Genomic DNA, 12,950 nt, shown 5'->3' on the forward strand with positions numbered 1-12,950 from the left:
AACAGATTTATTTGGGCATAAGCTTTCGTGAGTAAAAACCTCACTTCTTCGGATGCATATGCATATGCATATTCTATGCATCCGAAGAAGTGAGGTTTTTACTCACGAAAGCTTATGCCCAAATAAATCTGTTAGTCTTTAAGGTGCCACCAGACTCTTTGTTGTTTTTGTAGATACAGACTAACACGGCTACCCCCTGATACTTGCAGCTTACCATAATTGTCGTAGTTGTACTTGGCTAAAAGGGCCAAATATTTGGCTAACCTGGAATTGGAGTGTAGCTAATGAGTATACTTTCCTGCCTAATAGGTCTAATCGTTTATGTTCTTGATCCTGTGGAGTGGACTGGAATTGAGGCTGTTTGTTGCGATGATTAGCAGCTTCCACCACTAGAGAATTCAGCTGTTGATGAGAGAACAAAAAGTCCATCCTTTTAGCTGGGATGAAGTACTTCCTGTTAACTCTTTTGCTAGTAGGTGGTGTGGTTGCGGGGAGTCTGCCAAATATTCTCTGCTGGTTCCATTATGGCATCGTTTATTGGTAGTGCAATTTTGGATGTAGTGAAGGTCTGTAAAATTTGCAGTAGCTTGTGCTGGTTTTGTTGCACCTCTTCTAGGGGGATGTTTTGGCTGGCGGCTACTCTTTTAAGGAGTTCCTGAAATTGTTTCAGGGCGTCAACTGGCTTGGAGGCAGTGAAAAGACAGCCTTGTCAGGGGAGGATGATGAGTTGTGGGCTGGGGAAACATCTGCATCGACCAAACCTCCTTCCTTCTCATCTCCTCTGGTGCTTCTGAGGTCTCCCTGCTTCGGGAAGGTGGAGAAAGAATTTCCCTTCCGGCTGGGGTCGAGGGCCTACGGTAGTGAGCCCTATATGCCACCCAGGGGTCCCCTTGCATGGGAAAGGGCATTGTTGGATACATCCAGGGTTGCCCGTACCATTATTGCATCTTGCAAGGTTGGCGAGATTTGGTCCTAATAGCTTCCCATGGTGGTCTTCATCCCATGAGTGAAGAGTGTTGGGAGGAGAAGTGTCTCCCATGTAATTCCTCCTTTTCATCACTGGAGATGGGCTAGGGAGCAGGAGAAGTGGACAACAGCTCAGTTATTTGGCCTGGAGATCCCTTGTTACCAAGCAAGGGTGACTGCAGCACTGAGGAGACCACTAGGACCTTGTGCTGTGGAAACTGCTGTGTAGCCACTTGTTTCTGTGGCGGCGGTGCCACTGGTGCAGATGCAGTCAGTGCCTTTGTCAAGATGGTTGGTGCTGTTTTCAGCTGGTCACATCAGTGCCTACGACTGAGTCGGTGCCAGTGGGGGCTGCATTGCCTGTGGTACCACTCTCGGTGCCAACTCCTGCACCAGGGTGGTCAGTGCCGTGGAGGAGCAGCATCTCGACTCCATTCCAGAGCAGCGAGGCTCAGCAGATGTCCACAGAGGGATGGTGCCGAGGTTCTTGGAGCCTCAAAGGTGCTCACTCTACTCGAGTTCAGCACTGAGGATGGTGACCTCGCTGAGGACCTCTTCTTTTTCTGAGTGTCCCTATTATGGGAGGTCGCAGCTCGCTTCCTGGATGATTTGGAAGACTGAGCACTCCCATTAGCAGAGATTTTGCTCAGGGAATCATCTGTTGATGTCAATTTTTGTCCGTAAGGAGGAGGCTGAAGGGACTTTCCATCAAAATCATCTTGAAGCGGAGATCTCGATCACACCTTGCCCTGGCTTTAAGGTTAGAGAAATGGGCACATTTTTGAGGGATATGGGTCTCCCCCAAACAGACAAGTGACCGTCTGAGAGGGGCATCGCCTCACGCAAAAGTCACATAGTTTAAACCCAGGCGAGTGGGCATTGTGGATGTTAAAGTTTCCCAATGGGGAAAGAGTTGGAAAAATAACAAAAGAAAATACCTATAATTTTTTTATTTTTGGAAAACAACAATAACTAAGTAAACTAGACATACTAAGCTATTGCTAATCTAACTATTTCTATAGAGAGAAAAACAAAGAGGCAGCACTGCCACTGAGCTCTGTCTGCAGCCAAGGACGGTTGAGAATGAACTGAACGGGTCAGGTCGTGTGCACACTACATGAAGTGCCAACGGCATCGTGAGTTGACTATTGCGCATGCATGCCCTGACTGAGCACTGTTACCAAAAATTTCCCATCTGCGGCACAGGGACGCACCAACACCCAAAGTGGAACACTCGCAGGGACACTACTCGAAGAATGCAGACCCATCTCCTTGTGGATTCCATATGCTTGATATAAGTCTTTAGTGATCTTTTGAGATCTAGGGTGTGCCACTGCTCCTCATTTGACAGCTATGGTTCCGTTCTCAAACTCCAGATCTGGTAGGTAGTTTTGGGTCCTCGGAGCATTCCCCATGCCCTCAGAATAGTGTCTGAGAAGCTGCAGGCCTGGAAGGCATATGGGAAAACCCCTGTGGACATCCTCTGGAACTACAGCACCTGACTCAGAAACTACCTGGTCTTACATTCACTACAAGGAATGGTCCCATACTCTCAGAAGAAAGGCCTGAAGACACCTGATAAACCTCACCCATGGAGAGACCCATAGCTTCTCACCTGTAAGTCTGCATGCACAAGATATCTATTTAGGATGAGTGATAACTATTCATGGGTGTAATATGACATCCTTGTAGTCACCATGTTAGAATCCATTGCTCATCACAAATCACATCAAGGGTTTGACCAAGACCAGGCCTGAGACATCTCACTCCAAGCAAGGATCATACCAATAGAAGATGAACCGTTTGTTTACCATGAAACAAGCTTTCCCATGAAAAACCTTTGGTCTGAACACTTACAGCTGAGGCTTTGAAATTATTGCACCGTGATTCTTATGGTCTTGGAAGGAAGTCCCATTGTGAAGGTGTGGCTTTTTTTTACACACACACACAAGTTTAATCAGGTGTCCTCATTTGGATCTTATGCCCTCAAAAGAGGCATTAACAGGAAAATATGTATTAATAATACTTGAGAGGAAAGATATTTTATTAATATTAAGTTCCTTGCAGGTCACTGACTGGCATCCTGTCTTGGAAAAGTTCTGTAGGGTTTTTTTGTTTCTTTCTTTCTTTGTTTTGCTTGTGTGGTACTTCTTCCCCTGGCTATTTACAGGAGGAAGATAGTATAATTCATCTTGGTCAGGAGACCACACAACAGAAGTGGGGTACTGGTACACATAAGTAAATTGTGAAAATGGCTTGTTAGCTGTCCCCAGGACCTGAAAGGCTGCCTGACTGCTCCTGCAAGTAAGTACAGTAGAAACCACCTAGTACCACTAGGAGCTTTACTCAGGACACCAGGACCATTCTGAACATGGAAAGGGATTTCTCACTTACCCCTCTGTAATCCCATGAAGGTGCAAGCTTCATGGGGAGTAGAATCCTCAAGCACCTCTGTTCTGGTCAGATTGCCTGAAACGCACAAGGCTCTATGTGGAGACAGCCTGGGGAGTGAGGGAGGGAAGAAGCGAGACCTTTTCCCAGGCAAAGAAAGAATTTGTAGCTGATGATCAGAAGGCACAATTCCCATTCATGTTCTGCCTCAAATCTGAAGCCCTTTCCCTGGCAGAGTGAGGCTCTTTTGGTTGAAAGCCAGATGGGCACAATTTCAGTTAACCTGCTGCCTGAGGCATAGCAACCCAGGAGGCACTGGCTTCTCTGAATCCCCACAAAAGCTGTAGGGTGGGGGAGGGTGGTGACCATGGTACAGAGCACTGAGAGACTCTCTGAAGGAGATAATCACCCACAAACACTGTCTCAGGGTAGAAGGCAAAGAAGGGGTTTAACTCCTGATTTTCACCCCACTTGCTAATTCACAATAGTAATCACTGTCTTGTGAAAGACACACTTACTTTTGCCTTTTTGACCCAGAAACTCTGGTTTACACAGCACTAACTCCAGAGTATCATGAGAAACCCCTGATTCATGGTGCAAGGAAGGGGAGCTGTACAGGAACTCTGCTTCTCTCCTCAGGGATTTAGGACCCACTTTAGGACCAGTAGCCTGGAAGGGGTCTTATCTTTATGGTCCTTTGCTGACTCAGGACTCAACCCGTTGGTCGGCTGGTCAAAGTCCTCTTCATCATCAATGCCTCTTCTTGCTCTGCTCGGTCTTTCCTGGTTAGTTTTTCACAGTGAAGTCATGGATACTTGGGGTGTGTGTGTGTGTTAGGAGACCCAATATGCCAGTGAACTCAGAGCCCCGTGCCCTCAGAAAGAGAGGGTTGGCTGACTGCAGGCTAGGCATTTTTTACCTTCTGCCAAGACAGAGAAAGCTGCCTCAAACACTGAGTACATTTTGGATTTCGCTCAATGCTTGCATGGCTGCTCTGCCACATCTGAAAGGGGGCAAAGAAGCTCAGCAGGGAGGCACTGCAACAGAGGCTCTGAGTGGCTGTGACCACAGAACTGCTCAAATCCCAGACCAAGAGGCAGCGAAAAGGCTTGAAAACAAATAAAAACAATTTAAATGCCCACAAAACAGCCCAAAATAATAAATCCAAAAGAAAAGGAAGGGAGCAAAGTGAACCACCACTTGGCAGCTGTCACAAAAGGCAGAAGATCTGGCAGCAACCAGAAGAAGGGAGCATGGTTAGTAGTAAAGGCTGTGCTGAAGCTTTGAACTGCCTCCAGAATCTTCAGACAGGAGGAGAATATATAGTCCATATATGTCAGAGCTGTGGGAGAGACTGCTAGCAGCAGGGACATTATCAGGTAAGAGTTGAGAATGGAAAATTTCTAACACAGGATGATTATAACATACATGTGTATTTGTGGTTGATGCTGGGCAGCAGAATTTAAACACAAAACACAGCAACTGTGTTACTGCACTGCCAAATCAAATTTAAATTAACTAGACCATTTCAATGAACACACCTCCATAATGTGAACTATGGAGATTTATACTAAAACTCTGAACTGCTTTTTTACTTTTTGGAGGTTTGTAGATAGAAAAAGGTTTTAGATAGAAAAAAAAAGGTTACAAAAATCTAATCTCAGGATCAAATAAAGAGTTCAAAATGGAGTAAGTTTCAGAGTTTGTACGATTTGCTTTATAGCTTACTTACCAGAGCAAGTTGAACCTCTCCTCCTGTAGCATACACATCCCCATCATGATCTCCATATAGAAAAAATTTCAAGATACTTCCATAAAATATTGGAAGAGTTTTAATTGTTTTCACCTAAAAGAGAAAAGACAGCTCAGTAATTATTATAAAACTTAACATGGATAAGTTCCTGACACATATGGTTCTCAGAAGTTACATATTAAAAATGACATTTGTGCATCAGCCACCTTACAATGATTCTGCTTGCATGTATAAATCAAACAAAAAACCTTTCTGAAGTTAGACATTCCTCACCCAGGTTTTAGTTTGCAGCGGAGAAGCTCTCCTTAAAACCCAAAGTCCCTGCTTTAAATTAGTGTGGCCTCTATCATATTCAGACAGGAACTTTCTCTCAGAGCTCCTCCACAGATAAATCACAGGATGGTACAGTCCATCCATAGTTAAGGTTGTAATCAGGTTCCATTATAAGACTTATTTTATATACATCTTGTAACTCTGGCTAAAAGAAATGGTGTGGACTAAAAATTTCCAGGTTTATTCTAAAGGCTAATGGAGAATTTTTCTGTAAAGCATGAAGTAAACTGTTCAAACTGAGTTACAGGATATTAAAAAAATTAATCTGATTTGAAATTAACGTGTCCTAAACTAAGGCAGCTTGTTACTACCTTCACATTTTTCACAGTTACATTTATTTGAAATCTTGCACATGAACTACAACTGAAGAAAATGGGCCAATTTTATTCTTTTCTAATAATTTTGTTGTCTTATAACAAAGAACTCCTAGTTTCAGAAAAGAGATTAAGGACTTGTCTAATGCTGCGCTGTGTAGGTTGTGAAGTTAAGGAAAAACAGGAACACTGAAGATTACTTCTAAATTCTGCAGGAGACAAGGAAGGAGCCAGAGAAGAACAAACTTAATTCTGATATTTAACTTTTTACAGCTTGATTTTGCAATCTTAACTTTTTTTAATGTAATTTTTGTACAGAAAATTATAATCTGTTGATCTAACTAGTATCATACTTACCTTATATACTGTAAATATTCTACACAACGTATATCAATTTTTAACTTTAAAACAGTGCCAACATTATCAAGCAATTAACTTACCAACTGTCCAGTTCTGTATGTTTTCCCATCCCACTCTATTGCAGAATATGTAGCCCAAGGACTTTGCATTCTTTTGGAGGTCAAGTCAGTACGTGTAATTATTTCTTTAAACAGTGTGAATTTTATCTGTTTGTCATATTTCTCATGGCAGTCTTTGAGCCACAAAGCAAATTCTCTGTCAATTTTCATTCGCTGCTCCTGTGAAGTTTTAGTAGATGCATTACAAAATGTAAATCTGAGTTTCATAGGTGTGAATAGCGACTTAAAAGTTAATGGTTGTTCTCAGTGATACTGTAGTCAAAAGTTAGTTTTAAAGAGTGTTGAAAAACTATCACATTCTAAGTAAGACTTATCTTAACCCAGTAAATGCTTAAAATAGCTTTACTTACTGATGTATTGAGTTAATTTTCAAAATGTAGCTTACTACAAATAAGAGGTTATCATCTTAAGGAAAACGTCTTTCCCTCACTGTATACCTAGTTACACGCATACAATAAAAACTAGGTATATAGACATAGAAATCACTTTTTTCTTCTTCAAATAAAAAAACTAGGGCTGCTATTAAAAAAATAGTCACAATTAATCACGTGATTAAAAAAATTAACTGCAATTAATTGCATGATTAATTGCACTCAAACAATAGAATACCATTTATTTAAATATTTTTGGATGTTTTTCTACATTTTAAAATATATTGATTTCAATTACAACATAGAATACAGTGCTCACTATATTTTATTACAAGTATTTGCACTGTAAAAAAACAAAAAGTAGTATTTTTCAGTTCACCTAATACAAATACCGTAGTGCAAGCTCTTTATCATGGAAGTTGAACTTACAAATGTAGAATTATGTATAAAAAATAACTGCATTCAAAAATAAAACAATGTAAATCTTTAAGGCCTACAAGTTCACTCAGTCCTACTTCTTGTTCAGCCAATCGCTCAAACAAGTGTGTTTACATTTGCAGAAGATAGTGCTGCCGCTTCTTGTTTACGTCACCTGAACGTGAGAACAGGCGTTCGCATGGCATTGTTGTAGCTGACGTCACAAGATATTTACGTGCAAATGTGCTAAAGATGCATATGTCCCTTCATGCTTCAACCACCATTCAGACATGCGTCCATGCTGATGACGGATTCTGCTTGATAACTATCCAAAGCAGTGTGGATCAATGCATGTTCATTTTCACCATCTGAATCAGATGCCACCAACAGAAGGTTGATTTTCTTTTTTGGTGGTTCAGGTTCTGTAGTTTCTGCATCACAGTGTTGCTCTTTTAAGGCTTCTGAAAGCATGCTCCACACCTTGTCTTTCTCAGATTTGGAAAGCACTTCAGACTCTTACACCTTGGGTCGAGTGCTGTAGCTATCTTTAGAACGCCTGTTTTCACTTTTAGGTGACATTGTAAATAATAAGTGGGCAACATTATCTCCCATAAATGTAAACAAACTTGTTCCTCTTAGCGATTGGCTGAACAAGAAGTAGGACTGAGTGGACGTGTAGGCGCTGAAATTTTACATTGTTTTGTTATGGAGTGCAGTTATGTAACAAAAAAAAAATCTACATTTGTAAGTTGCACTTTTACAATAAAGAGACTGCACTACAGTACTTGTATTAGGTGAACTGAAAAATACTATTTCTTTTGTTTGTTATTTTTACAGTGCAAATATTTGTAATCAAAAGGAATATAAAGTGAGCACTGTACACTCTGTGTTGTAATTGAAATCAATATATTTGAAAATGTAGGAAAACATCCAAAAATATTTAATAAATTTCAATTGGTATTCTATTGGTTTTTTTTTTTTTTTGTTTTTTTTTTTTTAAGTTAATCGCATGAGTTAACTGTGATTAATCGACAGCCCTAAAAAAATCCCAAGGTTTGTGCTCATTTTTCAGTTTTAAAAAGGCTCAACTTTAAGGGCTATTAATACTGACATGGATTACTATTGCAAAGTTCTCTGCAAGTTTCCATAGTGACCTGTCACTGGAAATAGTGCAAAAATTTAGTAATATGGACAAATGAGCACTAAGAAGTGGGATGAGACTTCCTAAATCACACTCATTGAATTGTGGCAAGCAGAAGTACAAATTAAGATTAAAAGCTTCACCTGTCCATTGAAGACCCTTGTAAAAAGAGTGTTTTTTTCTTTTAACTTCAGTTCCAGGTCCATGAAAGTAAGCTTGTTTGTGCTGACCTGAAACTTATCATTGGTAAATAATGCGCCAGAAATTCGATTGTAGCATTCAATTGGTGCAAGTCCTCTCTTCTTGGGAGGAGCACACCAGTCAAAGCTTAAAACAAAAAGGCAAAATAATTAGAAACTTCATTTTTTGAAAAAGCAGTAAAATGTTTAAATTGTAGACCTGGAAATTTCTTACTCTTCTACACTTGTGTATGGTATTAACCTTCCATTCCAAAAACATTCAAAAATAGGCCTTTTTCCCCTGGCCCCTTTTTCTACCACAAAGCAGTCATCATCGTCATCATCATCTTTTAATCCTAGATTTAAAGGAACACCAGAGTTACCATAACAAAGCAAGAGCCAAAACAAGAATATATTGTAACATTTACCTTGTTTGTTAAATTACACATACATTCTGTACAGTTAAACTATTTATTTAGTAGGTATATACCACAGAGGGGAAAAATAATTACCAGTAATTTTATCATATGCCTTTTCTTTCCCAGGTTAAAATTCCTTTCTTACACTAAATGGCATCTACCAGGGAACAAAAGCATCCTTTTGTTGAATCAAATCTGCTTATCTTGAATATCCAAAACAATTATCTCCTCCACAGACTCACACACCTACATTCAGACCCAGTTTCAGAGGCAATCGTTTTAACACTAGAAACAAAATCTGATTTTGTATTTCCTACACCCTAGTTGTTCCTACAGCTTCCAGCAGTACAGATAACCAGCCAGTTGACAGCGAAGCTGTCATGTACAGCCTTCCTCAGGTCTACATGAGTTTAGCCCAAAAAATCTACTTCTCACAGAAATGAGGCCTAAGGAAGCACAAGTATTATGTATGCACACAACTTTCATAATTTAGTTCATTATATAGTTTACCCTAAAACTAAAATTGTAAAACTTAACTTGAAAAACAGCACTAAATCTCAACTTGGTTTAAATTGCTCCCCTCTCATATGTTTTCACCACTCAATTTCTAATTCATCTCAGTACAAAGAATTGTGAGATGGATCAAGATGGAAATTTGCCATAAAAAAAAAGAAGAGTTTCTCAAAATTTGGAGATCAGTATTTGCTTCAGAAAGTATGTTCTTGAGTCTTTTTAAGCAGATTCTACAAATGATGAGAACTGGAAATATGCATGTAGCATGTTGACAAAATGTAGGATTATATATATAAAACTGTCCCCAAAATTGTGAAATTTAAAACTCATAAGATTTAACTGACTTACGTGATGGAAAGCATGGATCATCAGGATATGTTTCTTTATCATATAAGAAAGGATGGTAGCGGATGATGCCCTCCACTATACCTTCTCCTTCAACATGTGACTTAAACTCAAAGCTATCTGCCGCAGAATTTATGTATAATGTCTGCATGTCATCTTTGATCTCTCTAAGGTTGACCATCCTAGGTACCTTTCCTTTTTCAAACATCAAAATCTAAAAGAAAAACAAAACAAGTATAATTTTTTCCTGTCATCAACAAATTACAGTCAACACAAAATGTCAACTGGTTAACTACATTTTTGAAATTAATTATCATAAAATGTCTCAGTTTTTCATGAAATTACACACATCTTTCAAACACTGCAGTATTTCAGAGCAATTAACAGTAAACATAATTACAGAAATGTATTAATGACATGTAATACGTTACCATATATATCCCACCTCAATATCAATGTTGTTGAAAGGTCCAGCTTCTTTCATTGTAGCATTAGTTTCATTTCCTTTTGGTCCATGGATATAGTAATGATAGATATGTCTGAAGTTATTAAAAAAATTATTTTTAACTAAACCAAAAACACACACAGGAAAACCTAAAACAATCTAAAGTGCAAAATTTACAAAGCCTAAATATATTCACAGGTGTTTTTATATTAAACAGTTTCTTGTTTGTTTGTTTTTTAATTTAACTAGTTCTTGGCATTGTTGGATACCCAAATTCAACAGCATTAAAACCACAAGGTGAAATGACTAGGAACAGCGGCCAAGCTATGTTTAGCTGCATTTAAGGTACATTATTTTTCTTTCTTTCACCAACTGAAAAGGCCAGGGTACCTAGATATCTACTCTCAGACTGATCAGAATAGGTGAAATACTTGCATTAGAGGAAAGATTTAGAAATATTTAGATACCTTTGCAAGGAAATAAGTGACTATGGTGATATGTATTATTTTGATGACAGTTTCCTTTATAGAAAGGCACAAAGTAATAAAACTACTGTAAAGCTTTTTGAAGTCTACAGATGAAAAGTGATGTATAAGAGCAAGGTATTTTTATTCATTCTTATGATCAGTTTTGTAATGGTGCCAAGTTATCTACACAATAATTAGAATGTCACAAATAATCCTTATGCTTTCTTTCATTTTATTACAGTATGAATAGCTAGGTGTGCATGCAATGATGCATTAGAGAAATTATCCTTCTATAATTCTTGTTCTCTAAAGGTATATAATAACCCAGTTTTCAGAAGTCTTGAGAACCCACGTGTGCTTTATCGTACACTCTGAGTCCCAAATCCTGTGAACACTACTAACACATGTAAACTGTTCCATGGACTTCAATATTTTAATAATTAGCCAACCCTTTAGGCTTCAGCGGGACTACCCATATACATGCCTAATTTAGCCACATGTGTACTCTCAATAAAGCCTACAGAGTTAGTTATTTATGGAAAATTACTGGAATATTTAAGTCAATGGGACTACTTGTGTGTATAAAGTTAAACCCATAAACCCTGATCCTGCAATCCAGCAGACTTATTTAGAAAGTTACAAAAAGGTTTTTCCTTGTAACATTCAATGAAGATTCATACACTGAGGGAATTTGTAGATTTGGAAAGTTTTAGACTTCTTCATAACAGAATGGAACTGGAGTATAGTTTGTAGTTTATATGATAACAGTTGAGTGTACAGTAACTCCCCACTTAACGTCCTTTCGATCTTATGTCCCTGTTCCATTACAGAACATGCTCATTTAAAGTTGTGCAATGCTCCACTATAACGTTGTTTGGCCGCCTGCTTTGTCCACAGCTGGAAGCCCCCCCATCAGCTCCCCTACGCCCCACCCCCCTAGCACCTCCTCCCTGCCAGCGGACCCCGCAGATCAACGCCTTATCCCTGCTCCCCCTGCCTGCGGCAATCAGCTGGTTTGCAGCATTCAGGAGACAGGAGGAAGGGGAGAGGAGCGAGGAGATGGCACGCAGGCTCCTCCTCCCTCCCCAGCTTCCTGAACGCTGCAAACAAGCTGATTGCCACGGGCAGGAGGCAGAGGAGGGAGGGTGGAAGAGTGAGGACATGGCGTGCAGAGTAAAGGGGGAGGAGGTTGGGGCGGGAGAAAAGGCGGGTTAAGTGTGGGGGCTTGGAAGAAGGGGTGGAGTGGGCGGGCTGAGGGTTGAGCCCCCCGCCCCTGGTGCTTGCACAGTAGGGGAAGCTGCCGTTGCAACGTGTTTCTCCTAGCCTACTTGCCTCCATGCCTGCCTCATTGCCCGCAGTTCCAGTGGGCTGTGTCTGGGTGGGGTAAGGCGGGGTACGTTCCAACTATAGCACTGTACTGTATGTACAGTATGTTTGTAAACACACAGCACGTGCACACTACTCCCCCTTCCCCCACAATTCACTTGCTTTATGGCCCAATAGCCCTGCTCAGGAATAGGGCTCTACACCAAGCGCTTGCAAGGCCACCAGCTGCCTGCAAAGCACAACAGAGGCCCTGCCTTGCTGTCTTGCGACAGAATAAACAATGTTTTATCTGCCGCCCCGCCCCCCCCCCCCCCTTCGCTGGAGGGAGGTAAGAACACAGGGGGAGGCAGCCCACCCAGAGCAAGTTTCAGGAATAGAGTTCCAGCGCCTGCTTCCTTGTAGCAAGGGGGAGAAGCTGCGTAGAGATGCACAGAACCTGGCCCTGCTCCCATGAAAACCTGTGAAATGCATGGGAGCTTTGCCATTCACTTTAATCCCAGCTGCATCTCTCTGCTCCTAGGTGCACACAGCAAAGAGGGGAACAGCCCTGTTGCAAACGTTATTTTCTTCCTCTTACTACATTGGCTGCAATGCTGCCCAGGTGCTGAGTGCATGGTTACTAGGGGAGATACAGCAGGGCCAGTTTTCCAGGGCACCCTGGAAAAGAGGCCTTTGGTCCTCCAGCAGGGCTTCTGTGAAAGTAAGAACCTGCAAGAAAGTAAGAACCTCCATAACTAGTCCTAGCCTAAACCCAAAGGGCTTCCAGTAGGGCGGCAGATTACCATGAAGGATAACATGGGTTTTCCAAATTCTTTCCCTTACAATAGTTGATTGATGCTGCATGACCCCAGCCACTCCAGGCTGAAGGGAGTAAAGAGTAGCACATCCATGCGCGTCCGGAGGATCATCACCCACAGCATCATGAGTCAAAAACGTCCAGCAAGTGATAGTGGAGTGCCTACCAGTAGCAGTACCACTAGCAGCAAGAAAACCAGGAAACCCATTAGTTTGGGTACTAAATTAGACATTTTAAAGCGTTTTGATGCAGGCGAGCATGCAGTAGATATTGGCATCGCTCTACGTCTTACTCC

The 12,950-nt window shown here is 40.9% G+C and overlaps 1 protein-coding gene across 2 annotated transcripts in view; it reads right to left on the reverse strand.

Annotated features, from left to right (window-relative positions):
- The window catches only part of SMCHD1 (structural maintenance of chromosomes flexible hinge domain containing 1), a 162,539-nt gene that overhangs the window by 117,643 nt on the left and 31,946 nt on the right, over window positions 1–12,950 (reverse strand). For both annotated transcript variants that reach the window (XM_034762716.1, XM_034762715.1), the window contains exons 9-14: window positions 10,067–10,160; window positions 9,625–9,835; window positions 8,580–8,700; window positions 8,309–8,492; window positions 6,198–6,395; window positions 5,090–5,203 (exon numbers count right to left, since the gene is read on the reverse strand). In XM_034762716.1, coding sequence (XP_034618607.1) covers window positions 5,090–5,203; window positions 6,198–6,395; window positions 8,309–8,492; window positions 8,580–8,700; window positions 9,625–9,835; window positions 10,067–10,160 — 922 coding nt within the window. The remainder of the gene's footprint in view (window positions 1–5,089; window positions 5,204–6,197; window positions 6,396–8,308; window positions 8,493–8,579; window positions 8,701–9,624; window positions 9,836–10,066; window positions 10,161–12,950) is intronic.

This window comes from Trachemys scripta, chromosome 2 (genome assembly GCF_013100865.1).
Source record: "Trachemys scripta elegans isolate TJP31775 chromosome 2, CAS_Tse_1.0, whole genome shotgun sequence".
Taxonomy (NCBI): Eukaryota; Metazoa; Chordata; order Testudines; family Emydidae; genus Trachemys; species Trachemys scripta.